The 22,210-nt window shown below is 42.9% G+C and overlaps 1 protein-coding gene across 2 annotated transcripts; it reads left to right on the top strand.

The window, feature by feature from the left end:
• The first annotated feature begins 3,750 nt into the window (after positions 1-3,750).
• On the top strand, positions 3,751-21,474 carry AGT (angiotensinogen). 2 transcript variants are annotated; one of them, XM_084623008.1, is made up of 5 exons: positions 3,751-3,841; positions 9,270-10,086; positions 17,969-18,236; positions 19,002-19,146; positions 20,883-21,474. In XM_084623008.1, exons 2-5 carry the CDS (start codon positions 9,294-9,296, stop codon positions 21,069-21,071), a joined length of 1,395 nt encoding a protein of 464 aa, XP_084479134.1. In that variant the 5' UTR covers positions 3,751-3,841; positions 9,270-9,293; the 3' UTR covers positions 21,072-21,474. The 2 variants fall into 2 exon arrangements, with proteins under 2 accessions (XP_084479134.1, XP_084479133.1); XM_084623007.1 differs by lacking the exon at positions 3,751-3,841 and adding an exon at positions 5,049-5,234.
• Positions 21,475-22,210: the final 736 nt, after the last annotated feature.

The following is a 22,210-nucleotide window of genomic DNA, read 5'->3' on the forward strand; positions in this document are numbered from 1 at the left end:
CTACTCTATTTATCCTCAATCAGGAATTGTGCATTAGCCTCTTTGTGGCTAGCCCCATCCAGAATCTGCGCTGCAGAATCACTGCTGGACCACAACTATGAATTTTGCTTAACATACCTGGCACATCAGCAATGAAGCTGTTCAATGCATGAGCAGCTTCAGCTCAGGCATTTTCCCTACAAAGTGATAGCACTCTACATCCCAGGGGCTTGTATCCTTTTTTCATTGGACTTCTCACTTGTGATGGACTGGGGCTTAGATGCCCCCTTGTCAACGTCCTTCCATGCTGTGTGCTCTGATACAGGTACCTTGTCTCATCTTTTTTCCTGTACATTTGCTCTCCTGTTCTCCAGTTTCCCTCTCTCCTCTTTTTCGCTTTCTGTTGCTTAGTTTCTATTTTTGTTTTTCAAAAGAAGTTAGGAATCAGGAGATTCCCAGCTCTGCCACAGACTTCTGGGTGACCTGCGGCAAGTCACTTACTCTCTTACTCAGTTCCCAATTTTCTGCTTGTGGGTTCTCTCCTTTTCTCCCACCATTTGCCTGTCTTGTCTATTTAGACCAGGGGTCAACAACCTGCAGCACAGCATGCGAGCTGATTTTTAGTGGCACTCTGCTGCCAGCTGGGGTCCCAGCTGCTGGCCCCACACATCCCACTGCCAGCCTGGATGGACAGAACCCCAGGTTGGCAGTGGGCTGAGCGGCTCAGCCTGCTGCCGGTCTGGGGTTCAGTCTGCTGCCCGTGCTGCTGGTCTGGGGTTCAGTCTGCTGGCCTGGGGTTCAGTCTGCCGGCCCCTGTAAATGTACAATTTATTACTGGCACGCAAAACCTTAAATTAATGAAGATTTGGCACACCACTTCTCAAAGGTTGCCGACCCCTGATTTAGATGGTAAGCCCTTGAGGGCAGGGACTGTCTCTTGATATGCTACTATACATCCCCTCGCACAGTGGGGCCCTTTTGCTGCTCGGGCCTGTAGGTGCTACCTTAATACAAACTAAAACAGATAATAATGTTTTTGCTCTTCTCTTGTTTTCTCTTTCCCTGCCCCCTGTTTTCTCACACCCAGTTCGGTTTTCTCACACACAATAAATTCTCTTAAAATAGTGCTTTTTTAGCTCTTGTAGGAAGCAGTGAACTTCTGTTTCTTTGGAGATAGCCATGATAGGTGAGTCACAGGATTTGTGAAGATCTGGCCCTCTTCTGGGCAGTTATCCAAGACAAACTCCTGGAAGCCCTTACTCGGCTTTTCCTTGGCTTCAGTAGGCATCCTGAGTAAGAACTGAATGATACCCAGCTGAGGATTGGGCCCTATATTACTGAACACAAGGTGACAGTGACTGAAAAATCTCCTTCAACTTTAAACCTCGGAGCTATTAGACTTTCCTTCTTGCTTATTGTCTCCAATTAGTCACAAATTTTTCCACTGTTCTTCACCGTGAGAACTTGTAGCAAATGCTGAGGTATTCCATAACATCCCTGTTTCATCATATGTACTTTGAATGCTGTGATTCGATGTTTTTTTATGCGAAAATTGGGCAAGCCCTTCGAACAGCTCCATGCTCACCAGCTGCCTTCAGGGAATAGCATTTTCAGAGATTGAGGGCAGAAGTCATCATTGTCTATAAATACAGAAAAAACAGGAAAAAAACATTTACCAAACTATTTCTTATCAAGTTTTCATTATAATAGTTAACAAAATCACTTTGTATAGTCTTTTGCCATCACAGATCACAAAAATAAATAAATTAGGCTCAAACCAGGGACAGTATTGCAACAGTTCTCAGAGGGTAAGGGGAAATTGGTTTTTTACTTCTGTACATAAATCTATTTTTTAAACAAAACTTGCGCTCCTCACTCTGTTTACTTTAAAATAGGTCACTCATGTGCAGCAAAGTGAGCCTAGAGAACATAGGTTTTGTAGGGTATGCAGAAATTAAATTCAGGCCCCAATACAACATATATAACAGGGAGCAGGGTTCTCAAAATTATTCATAGTGCAGACTTCTTAAGAGAGAAAGGGGGAAATTTTCAAAAGCACCTAAGAGATGTAGGAGACCACATCTAATTTTTAAAGTGATTTAGGCACTTAGGTGTTTCCCAATGAGACTGACACCTAAGTGCCTGAATCACTTTTGAAAATAGGATGTGGACTCCTATGTCACTTAGGAGTTTTTGAAAATATTACCCTAAGTGTCTCATGGACTGGTTCCCATACCACTGCCTGGCCTCCTTGTGACAACTACAGCTGCTGCTTCCATGGAAAGGGAAGTAGGAAAGCATCTAGGTATTTTTAACTGTCTTTAACACAATAAGTGTTTTGTCCTTTTTGGAAAAAAAGGTAATGACACTGTCCCCTTTCATTTCTTTTCCCCATGACCATCCTTTCTCTCTCCTGATCCTCCTGTACATCCTTCACTGTAACTATGTCAACTTTTCCTCCTCTATCCTTGCACATGCTTTCTTTTCTTCTGCCCCTTCCTTTCCCCCCGTACACGCTTCTCCTTTCCCCTTGATTCTCCCTGCACATGCGCTCCTAGACATCACTTTCCTTTCTGCAAACAAAGCAAACGAGACATGAATGGTTACAAGCATTCCTGGGAAACAAAAAGGCTCACAAATATGAAAGCAAATTAATTTTTGTCAGTAATTCAGTGCAGCATTTGCACAGCTCTATTCAAGGTGTATCCTATTCTTTAAAAAGAAAAGAAAAGGGGAGAGAGAGAAAGAGAAAGACGACGAAGACAAACCCCCAAATCCAGTAGAATTCTATCACCTCTCTCTCTGGAGTCTGTATTGTTGGATATCTTAAATGAAAGAAAGTAAAGAGATTATTTTCTTTTGAAGCCAAAAGGTCTATCTTTAGGCATGTATTAATTAAAACCTGTACAGTGGAACCTCTTATAACGAAGCTTCTTATTCACAGAACAAAGCAGAGGTTCACTACACTCAGACTTGTTATTTGCATATTGCTACGCACTGAAAAAAAATTTAACACAGTCACTCTGCTTCATTATAAAGAGAGTGTCACTACATCTGGGTTAACTATACATGGATCCATAGTCTCAGTAGGATCCATAGTATCATACATGGATCCATTAGTCTCTAACTCAGAAAAGTCTCAATGCAAAATTAGGGAGGGTGGGAAGCCAAATTGAACAAAACCGAATACATAATTTACATTTATTTCTGTGTAAAGGGAAAGTGCTTGAATTTCCCTCAGCCCTACCTAGAACTTTCCTCATCATTCCAGACACTTATTCAGAGCGCAGACTGTCCATAGCGAAGGAGTAGCCTAAAACCTCGGTCTGATCAGCAGATACAAGTGCCTGAACTAAAATGTCTTTGCATTCTCTGTATCTAATATTTACTCTTTAGCTAGCTGTCTGTTCAATATCTCTCTGTTAGGGTTAACATTTATGAAGAGTATTTGATAACGTTTGCACACTGAAATTGGTTCATCTGACAGCAACGATTCCATGTTGGCACGGCAGGGCAGTAAGAATACCTGGCAAGGACTGATTTAATTTCAATATTGCCAAAGAGATGAGAAAGTAGGACACAGTGGAAATAATGGCTATGATGCTGATGAAATCAGCTCTTCAGCCACTATTTGCTCTTCTTCACTGAAGGAGGCAATGAGGATTAATAACATGGAAAAACATAGCAACATATCCCAGAACATTTTGAACAGAAATCAGATAAGAGGGGAAAGCTAATGTGTAACCCAGATTAGGCAATGGTGGGAATAATATAGGAAGCAAATCATCATTTTGAAATCAGACACAAAGCATGGGAAACCAGACTGGGATCCTCTGCACGGACTTGTGAGCAGGTTTGAGAGGTGTGTGCTTTCTGTGTACCCTTCAAGTGGCTTTAGCCAGGTGGGATTAATTGGGAAACATGCCTATCCCTTTGTCTTTGCGTGTACAACCAGTGTCTTAGGGAGGAAAAAGCAAACAAACAACTTCCTAGAGTTCCTAATGGCTGCACAGGTGGCAGTCAAAAGTCTGCCTGAGGTAAACTTCTGCTACCTCTATCTCTGGAGTCTATATTGCTGGATAGCCTAAAACGAAAGATCGGAAAGAGATTCTTTTCTTCTGAAAGCTCAAGTTCTATCGCTAGGCCTGTATTAGTTTCCAAAACCATGGCAACCCTACTCTACTGCAGATAAAACCTGACAAAGGGCCCACACCTAATTATTAGAAGAATGCCTTTACAGGCTAGCTTTAAAAATGGTTTAAAAGTGAGGAGAGTGGTCACTTTGGATGGGCTATTACCAGCAGGAGAGTGAGTTTGTGTGTGTGTGGGGGGGGGGGGGGGCGGAGGGTGAGAAAACCTGGATTTGTGCTGGAAATGGCCCAACTTGATGATCACTTTAGATAAGCTATTACCAGCAGGAGAGTGAGTTTGTGTGTGTATGGGGGTGGGGGTGAGAAAACCTGGATTTGTGCTGGAAATGGCCCACCTTGATTATCATGCACATTGTAGGGAGAGTGGTCACTTTGGATGGGCTATTACCAGCAGGAGAGTGAGTTTGTGTGGGGGGGGGCGGAGGGTGAGAAAACCTGGATTTGTGCTGGAAATGGCCCAACTTGATGATCACTTTAGATAAGCTATTACCAGCAGGAGAGTGGGGTGGGAGGAGGTATTGTTTCATGGTCTCTGTGTGTATATAATGTCTTCTGCAGTTTCCACGGTATGCATCCGATGAAGTGAGCTGTAGCTCACGAAAGCTCATGCTCAAATAAATTGGTTAGTCTCTAAGGTGCCACAAGTACTCCTTTTCTTTTTCCAGGAAAAAATTTGCTCTTAAATGTAGCAGTGTATCTGTAGTAAGCAGGGAAGGGAAAGGGGTGAAAGGTTACAAGAACATGAGCTGGTTTTTTATCTGGCATTACTATGGGCCCATATGCATAACAGAAAGTCACAGTCCAGGCCAGTGAATGTGTAACAGAAGACCATGCTATGCTTGGTTAAAGGTTGTGTATTGATCTGTAAACCCACCAATGGGTCTAGTGTTCAGCCATGCTCATGTTTCATCTGGTCCCATCTGGTCTGATCTAGTCTCCACTCACCGCTCCACTTGGTGATGCAATGTAGCTCTGTGGAACAGCACTGGAAAGGGTCTTCCCTTTCAAAAAGGCATAAATGTGCCAGCAGTCATGGTAGAGTGCTTCAGATACAGCAGGTGCTGAGAGGAGCCGGGTTTGCGGAAGATACCATAAGAGAGCAAGGTGAGACGAAGGACAAAGACTAGCAAACCTGTTGATTGAATAGATGGTTTTGCTTTGAATGTTAATTTTTAAATGACTCTTTAGCGCTGGTGAAAGTTTCTGGACTGGCATCCCCAGAGAGTGAAATCTTCTCTTTCAGATACAGGCACAGCCCCAGTGCTCATCTGGAGGAAATAATGCTATGGATTTGGCTGCACTAGGAAATGGTCTTACTGGTAACAAGGGTGGCCAGCAATGGATCTGTGACAAACTCGGAGAATGTCTGTACTGTTTTTTAATGAATATTGAGTGTGACCATCTCCCTGTTCAATTTGGTATAGTTACCTGCCTGAATGCAGAGTTAAATCAAAGAAGGCTGTAAAGGGGGGTGGTTAAGAAACCCAGGATATGTGAAACAACCCCTCAGAGAAGACATCCCCTCAGGGTATGTCTACTCAGTAAGTGAACACTCATGGCTGGCCTGGGTCAGCTGCCTTGGGTTTGGGTCGCAGGGCTGTAAAACTGCTGTGTAGACATCCAGGATGAGGCTGGAGCCCAGCCCCTGGGATCCCCCCCCCTTGCGGGGTCCCAGAGCCCCAGCTCCAGCTTGAGCCCGAACGTGTACACAAGAATTTTACAGCCCCTGAGCCCCATAACCTGAGTCAGCTGACTCGGGCCAGATGTGGCTTTGCTCAGGGGCTTTTATTCCAGTGTAGACATACCCTCAAGTATGCAGCCTCAAAGGATTTAAGGTAACAATAGCTGGCTCCATTCAGGGTAAATTGGGGTATCTTCCCCAAGGCTAAGCCTGGATAAAAGGAGACCAAAGAAACCCTGAAAGGGATTAGAAAAGGGAGGGGGTTTGGATGAGTGAGAGGGGCTGGCTGGCTGGCCAGGAAGTGCCAGTGAAAAGGCTCACAGGCTGACAGAGAGACAAAAGGAAGGCTGTAAGCAGCATAGGCTGCTTCTTCTAAGTCAGAGCCACCTAAGCTACAGGTAGAGAGAGAGGTTCAACTTAGGTAAGGACATATACGTCAGGACTCTATGTTGGTTTAAGCGTACTTCTTTAAGAGCTGTGTACTTTTGGGGCAAAATAAATCAGGCTTTGTTTTGAAGAAGTGTTTTCTATCTCACTGTAAGCACATGCTGGCACAGGCTCCCACTGATCTCAGAGTCCAAGGACAGCTGGACCTAGAATTAGACATGATTAGTACCAGGGCCTATAACTCAGGCCCTGTTCTGACAGTGGATGAATTGCAGAATTCCAGTCCGGGAGTAGCCTGCTGTGTGTGTGGGTGGGGGGTGCGGGGGTGCACCTGGAAAGACGAGGAGAAGGGACACAGTACAGCTAGCCTGGTAATCACATGCCCCAAGGCAGAAGACAGTTTCACTGCTGGTGTAGATGGGACAAAATTGTTTTCACCATGGGAAAGGATTCTTAAAACTTGGTTTCTAACGGGCCAAAGTCCTATTAGAAGTAAGGTCTAGAGATGGAATGGCAGTGCCCTTTAATTCTTGGCCTTTCTGTTGCAATTGCCTACTGATCACCTGGGAAATGCTAAGGAGATGATCTGTCTGGAAATACATTCAGCACAGCTGGAGAAGTAGCTATGCCTTTTATGAAAAGAGAAGCAGGAAAGCAGTTGTTCAGTTCAGTTGCAAGCAGTCTGCTACAATTTACTAAATAATCCCATAAATTTGATGCCCTAGAGATTTAGCTGTGTCTTGTTTGAAACTCTGGGATGGGAAGTTTGCTTTGAGCACCATCAACTGATTTAAGCCAAAAGCTGATGCTGAAGGAAAGAAGGAAGGAAATGTTGCAGTTCTGAAGGCCATGACTGGACTAATAAAGGATGTAGTATGCTAGCTAAATAGGGAGAAAGAATAGATGTGTATTTTAGGCATAGAACTGGGAGTCAATAAAGCTGGGTTCTATTCCAGTCCTCTTCCCCAGACTTGTGTGACCTTGAGCAAGTCCCTTCGGGCCTGATTTTCAGTAAGTAGGCAGGCGTGAAAATTTCCAGCTACTCTATTGTGCATGAGCAAATCCCCAGCTTGCACACACGTAGCTAGAGAGGTGTACACAACTGGGGATTTAAATGAACTTGTTAGCGTGCAGGCAGACACGGTAGTGCATCTGTCTACTGGTGTGAATTTTAGTTTGTAGTTAGAAGAAAAGGAGTACTTGTGGCACCTTAGAGACTAACCAATTTATTTGAGCATGAGCTTTCGTGAGCTACAGCTCACTTCATCGGATGCATACCGTGGAAACTGCAGCAGACATTATATACACACAGAGATCATGAAACAATACCTCCTCCCACCCCACTGTCCTGCTGGTAATAGCTTATCTAAAGTGATCATCAAGTTGGGCCATTTCCAGCACAAATCCAGGTTTTCTCACCCCCTCACTCTTCCCGTTTGCAAAATGGGGTAATACCTCAGACAGGTGCTGGGAGGTTTCCGGCATTACTAACTGAAAAGCGCTTTGAGATCCTCAGATGAAAGGCACTACAGCTGGACAATGAGGTATCATAAATCATGCCAGGAAAGTGCCTGCCACCCAGAGAATGGATTCAGATCACACCACCACCAATCAGTGTAAACAATGAGCACCAAGAAGGAAGGTGGTGAAAAAGAACAGAGCCCATTTCAGACGATGTTGCTAGGGTACTTTTCTCAGCAGGATCAGACTGCCAGATTCATAGCAGCTGCCAGTCAGACCTTCTACAACTACCAAAGATGAGCAGAGCTGAAAACTGAGCCTGTTTTCTCACCTTGCACCATTCATGAGCCCTGCAGAGCCAGGAAAGGGCTAGAAGATGGACACAATTCTGAAACCCTTGCTCATGTTAAGTTGTATTATACCCCATAAGTGGTTCTACTGAAATCAGCAGAAACACTTACGGAGTAAGGCACTGCTTGTTGTGATGAAGGGTGTGAGAATCTAGCCCTAAATAAAAACATTTTGAAGTATGATGGATGTTACTATCTTGCAAATTCACAAATTATCACACGTTTTAATATGAAACATGCAAGTTTCCAATCCACAGCTTCAAATTTAAAGACGACGCTCCAAAAATTCAGAAACAGGCAAAATTTGGTATATGAGTAGAGATAATTAGAACATGCAAAATTTGTAAGAACACATCAGTATTGGGTATGCATGTGTCTCTCTCTCTCCTATTCTTGAGCTCTCCTATTGTTGAGTTCTCCTATTCACAGAAATCCAGAGTGAACTCACACAGTGAAATTTGATTTCTAGTGAAGTAAAACGAGTCGAAAATTGTATCAGTACAAGATGGAAATTGATAATCCAGTATAGCAAAACATTGTTCATGACTTCTAGAACAGCAATTGTTAGAGGGAAGTAATGTGGAAAAAAATATCCCAACATCTGCTAATGCTGAAGTTTCCACAGAAGGAGGGAGAGAGAGAACACAACCCATGTCAGACACGTGTGAGAATTACCGAGTGTGTGTACTGCATTTTGAAAATAAGTGCTAATTACTATGATGATTAGATACACAGAGGAGAAAGACGGTACAGTGCTGGGGGAGGGGAAGGGGAGCAGCAGGGTGGGAGTTCAGAGACCTGGCTTCAATTCCCTGCCTTGCCACAGACTTCCTGTATAAACTTGGGCAAGTCACACTCTCTCTGTGCCTCAGTTGTCCATCTGTGAAAGGGGGTTAATAGCACTTCCTTACCTCACAGGAGTGTTGTGAAGATACAGACATTAAAATTAGATGCACTCAGATGCTACGTGCCTGGGGGCTATACGAGTACCAGTGACACACACTGGGGATGGGATCTTCAAGAGCACCCAGCATCTGCTCCCATTGAGCTCAGTCGATATTTTACCATTGTTTTCAGTCACAGCAGAGTTAGGCCAATACTAAACTCTTCTGAAAACTCCCACCCATCTGATTTCCTGACCTGTGAGGAAAAGCAATATTAACATTTCACACTGCCTGTGAGAGGAACAAAGTAAATGGCATGTTAATTAGCTAACCCTTCCCCCCACTTACTTACTTTTTTTTTTTTTTTTCCAAACAGACTTTGCTGAAATTGTTCTTCAACATGAATCCAGGAGTGAGCCTCCTGTGTTTCTTCCTGTGCCTGAGCCCCGTCGTGTGTGACCGGGTGTACGTCCACCCCTTCCATTTGTTTTCCTACAACAAAAGCAGCTGCGAGAAGCTGGACAACTTGACACAGGAGGAGAAAATGTTTGTCCCCATTTCCATTGAGTCCCAAACCATCCCTGCCTATGAAGAGAATCTGAAAGACAAAACCAAGCTGGGAACACAAAGCTTGGATACCAAGCGTGACCAAAAGCTGAGCTACTTGAAAGACCTAGTGCATGTCCTTGGTATGCGCTTCTATGGGGCGCTGAAGGAAACACTGAAGGGTGAAAACATTCTCCTGTCACCTACCAATCTCTACAGGTCTTTGTTGTCATTCTACTTAGGGGCCTCCGAACAGACAGCAGCTGATTTACAGAACTTCTTGGGATTCGTTCCCCCCTCCGGTGACCCAGACTGCACCTCCAAAGTGGATGGACACAAAGTCCTTCTGACCCTGAAGACCATGGATGACCTGCTCCTCTCAAGCGGAGCTGATGATCTGCTTTTTACCAAGCTTTCCTGCCTCTTCTCTGCTCCCAGTGTGCGTTTATCCAAATCACTCGTGCACAGTCTGGCCCCTTCTGCCGATTATTTTTATGCCCGAGCTGTTGACTTTACGAACCCAAGTCAGGCAGCAGAACTAATCGAAAACTTTGTGAAGGGCAAAGATGCCAACAGAACCCAGAATGTACTGACAAACATAGACCCGTCTACCACCCTGCTGTTTGTGACTTACATTCAGTTTAAAGGTAAGAACGACGAGAATTAATTTCAATGGCAATCTCAGGGGGGCAGCTAATGACCTCCAGATTCATCGGTTTCTGCAAGCCAGCACATTTTGTACCTCACAGCTCTCCCACCTTGGGCTTCGCTTTCTTAGGTTAAGCAAGATCAGGCCTGATCAGCAGCTAGATGGAAGACCTCAGCTGAAAACCTAGAGTGCTGCAAGATGTGGCCTTAGTATTACACTTAATAAATAATAATAGCCATACTGTTTGTATTGTTGGTAGAGCAAGTTCCTCTTTGTGCTTGGCGCTGTACAAAAACAGTCACTTTCCCCCAAAGAGCTTATGGTCTAAACTGACAAGAGAAAGGGTGGAAGAAAGAAAGTATTACAATCCCCGTTACAGATGTGAAACCGCACTTAATGTGAATAAGTGACTTGCCCAGAGACACACAGGAAGTCTGTCTCAGAAACTGAGCCCAGATCTCCCAAGTCCCACTCCCGTTTCTTAACCACAAGGTCATCCTTTGCCCTGGTGCATATGCCATCAGTGCCTCATCTACAGACAGACCGTGATAGGCAACATCTGTCAGCCAGCCACAGAGTCATTGCTGTGCGTAAGGGGGACTGAGGGGAGAATGGAGGGAGATTTCCTCTGACCAGTTGTGTAGAGATCCACAGGTTTGGGTCCCCAGCTGATGAAACAAAGCAATCGTACCCACTGTCTGCCTTTTCTGCCTCTCTGTTGGCCCCAGGCAGGGCAAAGATGCTACATCAGAAACCTCCCTGAGTATAAGTTCTAAGGTAAGGGTTCCACTCCTGCACATTTCACATGGCACAGGTGGAAAGAGCTCCTGATCCCCAAAAGTGCCAGCGTGTTTTTCAGAAGAAGAGGAGTTTCACAAGAATAGGAGAACTCAACTCGATGTTCTGCCCAATTCCAACCAGGATAGTTCCTTTCTGCTTACTTAGAACTCCCCCTGTAGCTCCAGTTGGATAGTTAGCCTCCACATTCCCGTCTACAATACTGGGGTGGTGGACTGCTGCTGGCACACAGTAGCTGCCAGAGTCCATCCAAGAGGTGGCTGCTCTTCAGGGGTGGATGAGCAATGGCTACGCCTACAGTCTGTTAAGGCATGTTGGGATCCTTGAAATTGAAAGCCTCCACTTCCATACAGCCTCTCTCATGAGAGTCATGCATTGCTACTGGGACAAAGGTCAGGAACCAAATAATATTAATATTTAATTAAGTGGTTATATTGTGGTCACTTTGGTGCTGATCTCCATTAATAGGCTTTTCAGAACAGGCTCGGGGATGGCCTACTCTGCTCCTGTTGAAGTTGACTGGAGTTTGACCTTGGCTTTCAATGGGAACAGAGTTAGCTCAGTGCTGAGTGCTTTGGAAAACCTCATCCTAAGTCTTTATTAAACAAGGGTAGAGAGCACACTTTTACAGTGATACCAAGGAGTCAAGTGGCTGCGACCACCAACTGTGATGACAAGAACTCTATTGCCAAATAAGTCACACAATGTATTAATGGCCAAAAGAGACCGGGGAGGAATTGTGGACCAGTCACTAAGCTAGACCCCTGGGAGTCAGAAGAACTGGGTCCCATTCCTGGATGTGTCACTGTCACATTGTGTGACCTTGGGTGAGTCACTTAAGCTCTGTGGGTAAAATTTTCAAAAAACCCTTAGTGACAGCAGCTTAAGTCCCCTTTTCAAAAGTGGCTTAGGCACGTAAAGGCCTAAATTCCAACTGACTTTCAATGAGACTTAGGCTCCTAATAGAACTTGGGTGCTTTTGTGCCTCAGTTTCCCCACCTGTAAGTTGGAGATCAGACTTCCCTATCTCTCATCAGTGTGATGAGCTTCAATTTTTTAATGCTAGGGCTTGTCTACCAATGAAATGCTACAATGGTACAGCTGCTTCAATGTAGACTCTCTCTACGCCAATGGAAGGGGTTCTCACATCAGCATATGTAATCCACCTCCCTAAGAGGCAGTAGCCAGGTGGACAGAAGAATTAGACCTTGTGCTCTCTACACCAGGGCTTAGGTAAATTTAACTATGTTGCTCAGGGGTGTGGATTTTTCACATCCCTGAGCAACGTAGCGGAATGGACCTAACTTTTTAGGCTAAACCAGGCCTCAGTAAACTAAACTTGAAATCCTCAGATGAAAGGTGCTGGCTCTTCGAGGGAGTAAGCTTATCTTCAGACTGGTCTATGAGGTGCTTAGCTCAGTGTTGGTGCTGTAGAAATAACAGGTATTATTATAGGTTTCAGAGTAGCAGCTGTGTTAGTTTGTATTCGCAAAAAGAAAAGGAGTACTAGTGGCCCCTTAGAGACTAACCAATTTATTTGAGCATAAGCTGTCGTGAGCTACAGCTCACTTCATCGGATGCATTCAGTGGAAAATACAGTGAGGAGATTTATATACACACAGAACATGAAACAATGGGTGTTACCATACACACTGTAATAAGAGTGATCACTTAAGATGAGCTATTACCAGCAGGAGAGTGGGGGAGGGGGTCGGGGGGGGGGAGAAAACCTTTTGTAGTGATAATCAAGGTGGGCCATTTCCAGAAGTTAACAGGAATGTCCAAGGAGCAGTGGGGGAAATAAACATGGGGAAATAGGCTTGAATAGAGACTGGGAGTGGGTGTGTCATTACACAAAGTAAAACTAAGTTAATTGTATCCAGTTTGCAAATTAATTCCAATTCAGCAGTCTCTCGTTGGAGTCTGTTTTTGAAGTCTTTTTGTTTTAATATTGCGACCTTTAGGTCTGAGATCGAGTGACCAGAGACATTGAAGTGTTCTCCGACTGGTTTATGAATGTTATAATTCTTGACGTCTGATTTGTGTCCATTTATTCTTTTACGTAGAGACTGTCCAGTTTGACCAATGTACATTATGAGATGATTCTTACCTTTTAACTTTGCTGTCAGCTGGGCACAACCAGAGAGGTTAGAGTTTTTTATAACAAAGCTATTTCTTTGGATCGCCTTCCCCTGTGTTTGAAACTCACTGTTTGATTTAGGAATGTACGTTTGTCATGTCTCTCTACTTCACCGGTCTAGCTCTATTTTGTCTGCTCTCTTAGGAGGAAGATGCGCACACATGTGCCAGACTCCACATGGGGGCTAGAGAAAAGCAGTTCAGACATGGGTGAATTAGAAAATAACCATTGTTGCAGCCCTTCCCTACTGTTCAGCAGATCTTGCTTGGCTCTTCTGTTTACTGAAGAGCAGCCATGTTAACTTACACTTACAAGCTTCACATTTTCTCCCAGTAAACGCAGGAGAGGAAAATATATCAAATTCTTCTAGGCTATATTACATGATCATAAGATATTACCCATAGTCATGGGACTGTCTAGGTGGTAGTGATCCAATTAGAAACCAAGGTTTCACTATTCTAGACCTCCAAGTTGTAACCCACTCTTATATAGTTATTTTAAATAAAGACTGAGCCCCTCTCCACATTACAGAATGCATTGTGGTACAACCATCATGTTCATAAAGGGACCGTTAAGCATAGTACAGCCACAACAAAAGGGAACAAGAACCATTTTTGAAATTCCTTGCAAGCCACGCTTGATTAAACACACAATTTACTGGGGGGAGGAGGGGTTAGAAAATGTTTTTCAAAGTTGCAAAAATAAATAATTAAAAATCAATGCGAGAAGCTGGATCCTATAATAGCACAGTCAGATGGTAGTGCTGGGTGAAAATTTTCCACATCCAGACTGTTTTTCAGTAGAACATTTTCCACAGAAAGTTTAAATTTTCTGCAAAAACCTGACACTTAATTGTAAACCCCAAAACATTGGTTTTCAATGGAAAATGTTTGTTTTTTTGACAAAAGGTCAAAGTTTTCCACAGAATAGAAAGCCATTTTCTGACCAGCTCTACTAGATGGGTACAAAAAGTGTGTTACTAAGTATGCGAAATATTACTTGAAGCATAGATGAACAACGATTCTCTCCTGGTGGTGGTGCGGTGGGGGTGTGTGTGTGTGTGTGTCCAGAGTCCTCTCCTAGCTTGTCAGGCTAGAGTTTCAGCATGTTTCTGCTAGCCTCTATGTCTTTCTCCCTCCCTTCTCTTGTCCTGCTTGATATAGGCTTCTTTCCTTTGATAAAGCAGTATAAAGCAGTATAAAAGTTACACAAAGCCAGTGACTTGACACTAGTTGACTCCCAGTAAAAAAGCATTTCTTTCAGTTGTCCAGCTAAGATGATCTTTTCCTATTATACAGGCACTCCCTTTCTTTCTCTTTCATTTCCTATTACAAGAAAAACACACTTTAATATGTCTAAATGTAAACATATATAGAGGAACAAAAAACGTAGGCCAGACTTACAGGATGGGGGATTCTATCCTGAGAAGCCGTGACTCTGAAAAAGATTTGGGGGTCATGGTGGACAATCAGCTGAACATGAGCTCCCAGTGTGATGCTCTAGCCAAAAGCGCTAATTTGATCCTTGGATGCATAAACAGAAGAATCTTGAATAGGAGTAGAGAGATTATTTTATCTTTGTATTTGGCACTGGTACAACTGCTGCTGGAATACTGTGTCCACTTCTGGTACCCACAATTCAGGAAGGATGTTGATAAATTGAATAGGGTTCAGAGAAGAGCCACAAGAATGATTAAAGGATTAGAATACCTGACATAGTGATAGACTCGAGGAGCTCTATTTAATTTAACAAAGAAGGTTAACGGGTGACTTAATCACACTCTAAGTACTGTGACAAAGTTCCTCCTCTACCTTGGTGGGTCTTGCGCTTATTGGCAGATTTGCTCGCCTCGGAGATTCACGTTAGCCTTCAGTTTGGCTGTTTTCATGAACCCACAGTCCAGGTCAACTCCTCCTGTGTCTGACCAGGAGCTGGGAGGTTTGGGGGGAATCTGAGCCCGCCCTCTACTCGGGGTTCCAGCCCATGGCCCTGTGGAATGCAGCTGTCTAGAGTGCCTCCTGGAACAGCTGTGCAACAGCTACAACGCCCTGGGCTACTTCCCCATGGCCTCCTCCCAACACCTTCTTTATTCTCACCATAGGACCTTCCTCCTGGTGTCTGATAATGCTTGTACTCCTCAGTCCTCCAATAGTCCAAGTTCTCACTCTCAGCTCCTAGTGCCTCTTGCTCCCAGCTCCTCACATGCGCCACAAACCAAAGTGAGGTCCTTTTTAAACCCAGGTGCCCTGATTAGCCTCCCTTAATTGATTCTAGCAGCTTCTTGATTGGCTGTAGGTGTTCTAATCAGCCTGTCTTAATTGTTTCTAGAAAGTTCCTGATTGTTCTGGAACCTTCCCTGTTACCTTACCCAGGGAAAGGGACCTACTTAACCTGGGGCTAATATAGCTGCCTTCTATCACTCTCCTGTAGTCATCTGGCCCAACCCGGTCACAGTACCTAGGTGGGTAACAAGTATTTAACAATGGGCTCTTCAATCCATCAGAGAAAGGTAACATCATTCAATGGCTGAAAGTTGAAGCTAGCCAAATTCTGACTGGAAATAAGGAATAAGTTAGAACAGTGAATAATTAACTTACCAAGGGCTGTGCTGGATTCTCCATCGCTAACAATTTTTAAATCAAGTGGGATGTTTGTCTAAAAGATAAGCTCGAGGAATTGTTTTGGGGAAGTTCTATGGCCAGTGCTCTACAGGAGGTCAGACTAGATGATCACAGTAGTCCATTCTGGCCTTGGAATTTATGAATACTGTGTGTATTTAATTAAAGGTTCTTTCCCACTTACTTCTTCTGAACAATGATGCGACAAATGGGCTGGCAGAGTCTCAGTAGCTTGGGGATTGCCTTCAATATTTTTGGAGGGTGAGTATTTCATTACCAGGAAAATGGGGATAGCTCCCTTCACACACTAATATTATACAAAAGACTTAATAGAAACATAGTATGATTTCCAAAACAGTTGGCCAGATACTGTTTCCTTAGCTGGGGAAATCCATGTAGTCAATGGAACTGTGCAGATTTACAGTTGCTGAAGATCTGGCCCACCAAATGGTAATGAGGTTGACCCTGCACCCAAAGTCCATGGCAAGCTCTTGGAGAGGTCAGTGATGCAAAAATCAGGCTCAAAATTCATTATAGCAACTAGTACTGATATTGCAGAGACAGCACACGGTCATAGTCATGCCGATTTGTTTGCCAAACCAAGGACTTTTCACTGGCAGTATTTAGCAAAATAACTATGACCAGCAAGTGAAGTTCCTCAACTGTGTTCAGGGTTCAAATTGCAGGCTTTTAGCAACCAAGGTTTGTGTTTAATAATCCCAGTGAGATTGAGTCACCTCACTCTGATCAGAGAGCTAAAGTGAGAGTTATGTTTATTTAATAGGATCGTAACAACTGTGCTGGAGCAGACCCGATGTCCAGCTTATCCAGTGTCCTGGCTCTGACAAAGGGCAGTACTAGCTGCCTCGGAAGAAGGAAAAAGAATCCACACGAGAGGCAGCTATGGGATAACCTGCCACCCTCTGCCCCCACCCGGGAAAATTTTCTCCTAACCCAAAATAGTTAGAGTTTGGCTTATGGTATGGCCTGAAGTGTGAGGGTTCCAGAACTCCTTAAAAACATATTTACTTTTACAATGCTGGATATGCTTGTTTTCCATATAAATATCCAATTTGTTTTTGAATACTGCTGTAGTCTTGGCCTCTAATACCATGTGGCAATGAGTTCCACAGGCTATGCTTTTACCATGTATGAAAAAAAATATTTCCTTATTTTAAAGTTGCTTCCTTCTAATTTCAGTTTATGTCCCCTTATTCTTATATTATAAGAAGAGGTGAATAGCTGTGGCCAATATACCTTCTCTACCCTTCATTATTATGTACACTTCTTTCATGTATCTTCTTACCCGTTTCTTCTTTAAGGTGAAGTAATATTGTGCATAATACTCTTCTCATGCAAGCATGTTTCAGAGGCAAGAATTTCTGTACTGTAATGTACAGAGTGTGTACATTTATTTCATGTGCTAACAGTAGCCTCATTTTCCATATTTATTATTCATAACACATTTGACACTAAAAACATTGATACATCTAGGCTTGGAAGGACTAGATTGGTAAATGTCAAGTTCACCGTGCACTCACAAACTGATGAAAAAATTGTATAATAGATTATAAAAATTTACAGGTAGGCAAATTAAAAACAGGCTGCTTGAGAACTTAGTAGAATTTGATTTAAGGATATTTACTTTGTATATTTTGACACAATGTTGAAAATTTATGTTTTAATGGTTATAAAGCTGAAACTTTTTGAATCTCAACATCTACTGTCATTAAATTATTGTCTAACCACCACATAATTTTCTGCAACTATGAAAACTTAAATTTATAAAAAAATTTTAAAAATGCTTAAAACCATAATTTTGTGCAACTGTGAAAATTTACATAAATCAAAATAGAAAAAAACTGCTTAAAAATAAACATTGCTATTATTCATCTAAATTATTTAAAAAATTAAAATAAAATTCTGCCGTGCCTAAATATATCTATTTGTCCATGGAGACTAGCTCTTAGGTTAGGACAAGTCCTACTTTCCACCAGTATCGTATCAGTTTCTTTTTAATATTCACCAGATACAAAGCATTTGAAGACAACAATAGCAAACTGTTGAATGACCACAGGAGTCCCAATAACAGTCCGGTGGTTCTTTTACATACGGTGCCGTAGGTACTGTAGCCTTTGCCTAAGGCCACCCCGGGTGCACTCAGCAGCACAGCATGTACACTCACATAGTTAACATTCGGCGTGTAATTCTCTTACACAATGTCACATTTGTATTCTCAAAAGAAAGAGAGACTTTGGTAATGATTAAATAGCGATAACACATAAATAAATTGGACCTTCTCCCTTTCTCACTCTGGTTTTCAGCCAATGTGAAGAAAGCCTCCCAGCTGAAAGCGCTTCAGGAGTTCTGGACTGATTCAAGCACAAAGACCCTGGTGCCTATGATGTCCATAACTGGAACATTTCAGTACAAGAGGGACGACAGCAAGAATTTTTCAGTAATCAAAGTTCCTGTCAGCGAGAACGCTTTCCTTGTGCTGGTGCAGCCTGTCAACAGCAATGACCTGAACCCAATAGAGTCGGAACTTTCCTTGCATCCATCTTCGACTTGGCTGCAAAATCTGTCACCCAGGTATATTTAAATGTACAAACAAAATCTCACATAAGAATATAGGGATTACTAAACCAGAACAAGCCAATGGCCCATAGCTGGCCAGTTTCCTCTCTCTAACAGTGGCCAAATCCTTCCGAGGAAGGCATACCAACCCTTCTGAAACACAACACTGCATTTGGTTGTGCAACACTGTTACACCAGGAGATTCCAGAGGATGATCAGTTGTCTAGAAGCATGAGGAAAGCTAGCCCTTGTATTGCTCCTCGCTCGTATAACTACGTGTGCTCCCAAGTCACAACCTTTCACCCTTATTTTGTCCCCTCCTTTTACGTGTTGATAACCTGGATTCTGGAGTTACATCCTGGCTCCACTGAAGTCAATTGGAGTTCGACTTCAGCGGGGCCAAGATTTTACCCCTGGTATTTTGCCTCTTCCCAAAAAAGCAAAAAACAAACAAAAGCCTTGCTAGAACTGGTAATACAGGGCCCACCAATGTGGCTACTCATGCTTAAAGTTAAACACTTACCTAAATGCTTTACTGGATCGGGGCCATATTTCATCAGCACTCCACCCATAATAATGGGCAAGTTACCCCTCAGAAACAGCACACACAGCTTCTATTGTTCTGTGACACTGAAAAATGATTATTCTTGTGTGCCTATATGCACAACACTTCTGCTTAGCCTCCCACTGGTTTTAAAATCCAAGGTCACTTTCCCCCCATGGATATTGGTGGAACAATAATCATTCATACCTTTCTTTTTTTACATATATTTTCTACAGACATATTAAATTATCTTTGCCGGAGTTAACAATACAAAGCGCATATGACCTTCAGGAACTGCTCACAAACATGAATTTGTCTGCACTGCTGGGGAAGAAAGCAAATCTTACTAAAATAAGTGATGCCAATCTTACCGTTGGAAAGGTACAGTACATGCCATCTGTATTAAGAAACACCTTCACCCATGTATCTTGTCCAACCAAATGTATATAAATCAGCTAAAAATATAACACAACAAAAGGCAAGGACAGTGCTGTTGGGGAGGGAGGGGGAAGGGCCATACTGAGTGGCCATGAAGAACAAAAGGAACTGCTCTGGGAACAACCCCCAGGCTGAAGTTTGTTTGCATAAACAGTTCAGACATCATCACTACTACATGCATTAAAATAGCACCACTATCAAAAAGTCAGGTTTGAGGTCCCATTGCACAAGGCGCTGTACAAAAATATAGGGAGACATGGTCCCTGTCAATCATAAATAATGTAATAGAGCTCCAAGTGTGTCCATGAGCAGGAGCATGGTTTGACAAATGTATTCTGCTATGAATATTTCGGCAAGCTCAAACTGTAACCTCTGTTGCTGAGGGAGGGCTGTAGGTATTCGGCTATTCAGTGCCCGCCCTGAATATTCCAGAGCCCATGGGGCACAGGAGCTGCTACCTTACCTGAAACCTGCATCTGGAACATGGACACGCTAGATCAGTTTCTCTCAACCTTTTTAGTGCTTGCTGTGCACCTTGGACTTAAAAAAAAATTTTTTTTTTGATCCTCCCCTCCCCAAGCCTGAGCCCCACTGTCCAGGACTGAAGCATGTAACTTAGCTTCATAGGGCCCTCTGTGGTGGGGGCAATTGCCCTGCTTGTCATCCCCTAATGCCAGTCCTGCACTTGCGAACCCCCCACCCACCCATTCCACGACCCCCACGTTGAGCAACATTACACTAGACTTTTAAGATGACAACTGTGCATCAAATTGGGATGGTCTATTTATTTTACCTTGTTTTTGTGTTCATTTTTCCAAGTGGCATCATTTGTATGGTTATTACAGACACACGCTGCTTTTATATAGCGCTATTCATATTCAAAGCACGGTACAACATCAACATCAACTAATTTCCATATAATCAATGGCTGATTTAATGTGTTACTAATGAATCTTCTTTCAAACCTTTAAAAGAATGATCCTTTGCAAGTTAATACCCAGGTAGATAGCTTCTGAGGCCTAGCTAAATTTCCAAAGTTGAGAGATGGTCACTGAGCAATGGAAGGAAAACTTCTGAATGCTGGGGTAGGTTTTTGTTGCTCCAAAAGTGCCATCCTGACTTTATATAACTGCCCCTATCAAGAACCCTCTCTCACCCTGTTAACAGGTAGTCATCCGAAAGGAGGCAGCACCTGGAACTTAAGTCAAAGTCTGTACAGGAAACCAGTGCAATGAGGTAGTCAAAAGTGAGAGACATTACCTATTTGGGGGCAGAGAACTAACATCCAGACCTGAGGGGGAAGACTAGGGAGATGGTCTTTATATTCATGAAAAGGAGAAAAGCTTTCTTGGAGACAGCGTGTGACTTTACTCCTGATTTTTCTACCTAGATGGACTGACTAGGGTGAAATCTCACCCCATCGAAGTGAATAGGATTTCTATATTTAACCCATAGAATCAGGCTGAGTGTTTGCCTGGTTGTCTAGCTTTCTTTTTTTGGTGGGCGCGCTTTATTGGAACACACACCTCAATTATCTATAAACTGCATCTTATGTGTTTACTGCTGATCTCCATGTCACTGGTTATTACAAGTAAATGAAAATACTTCATAGGCGTTCATTTATCACCTCAATTTCATGCTCTGGTGACTCCAGATTCACTTAAATATTTGCTTTCCAGGTTATAAATAAGGCCCTTTTCAAACTGAAGAACGGAGTAGATCTACCAGAAGATCTCTTAGAAGAAAATGGAGGCTCTCTGCCACTGGAAGTAACACTGAACAAACCATTCCTACTAGCCGTTTATGAGAAGAATTCAAAGGCAATGGTTTTAATTGGCAGAGTAACAAACCCACTGAACGGTGTTTAAAGCCAAGGGCTGCAGGGTGGGGAGGGGGGAGCGTCTATGAGCAGCTGTAGTCAGCTTTGAAATGAAGCAGATGGTATTTCAAATACAACTTTTAAAAGATAATATGCTAGTGATAATTGTGTATTCCCCCACCCCCCCCCATTAGTCATCCACTGAGAAGGAGGAAAATCCTTTGTCTGTCTGTTTGGAACATGATGATTCCAGTGTGAAATCTTTAGGGCATGAACAGCAACATTACAAGCTGCAGTGTGAAGTTTGACTGCTTAACGTAACTGGTGTTTTATTGCAGACAAATATAAAGAAGGGGTAACTTCAGCTCTTTTATACATTTGAAAAGTTGGGTGGTTTTGTGGGAGCAGCACAGCTTGTATTACAGAAGTAGTATTAAAACAATACCATGTGAGCATGCTTTTGGGATGTTTCTCTTCTCCCCACCCCCCATCTGAATGGAAAATAATATGTATTTCCTAACTGTATTGGGAAACTAAAATAAGGTTGGTTTGCACTGATGAGCTGAAAGAGCAATATTATTATACACACCTCTTTGGAAAGCCTTATTTTTCCACTAGAAAAGTTCAGATTATTTTTAAAACCACAAATTATTTAGACATCTACACTGAGAGCCATTTATTATACACATTTATGACCTTAAAGAAAGAGACTACTACTATTTAGGGCCCAGTTCTGTAATTCTTAACTCTCAGAGTAGTTCTAGCTCAAGCACATAGTCCCATTGGAAGTAATTTGGACTTGTGACATGAGTAAGTGCCACTACATACGAGGCAAGGTTGCAGAACCAAGTTCCTAGGGCCAAATCAGTCAAGTCACTGAAGTCAATAGATTCCCTGTTGACTCTGATGGGAGTTTAGATCGTAAACTTGTGGAGGTAGGGGCTGTGGATGAAATCCTGGACCTACTGAAGCGAATGGCAGTTTTACCATTGACGTCAAAGGAGCCCGGATTTCACTCCTTGTCTGGCGACCTGTATGTAAAGCACACAACACACTGCTGGCACTCTACAAATAGTGCTAAAATGCTCCAGAATGCAACCTTTTACAGATTGTCATGGATAAGAGTAACTAATACGGCCAAACCTGGGAAGACTATGATGTCAAATGCAGTATCTATACATTTATTTG

The sequence above is a fragment of the Lepidochelys olivacea genome, assembly GCF_965140295.1.
Source record: "Lepidochelys olivacea isolate rLepOli2 genome assembly, chromosome: 3".
Taxonomy (NCBI): Eukaryota; Metazoa; Chordata; order Testudines; family Cheloniidae; genus Lepidochelys; species Lepidochelys olivacea.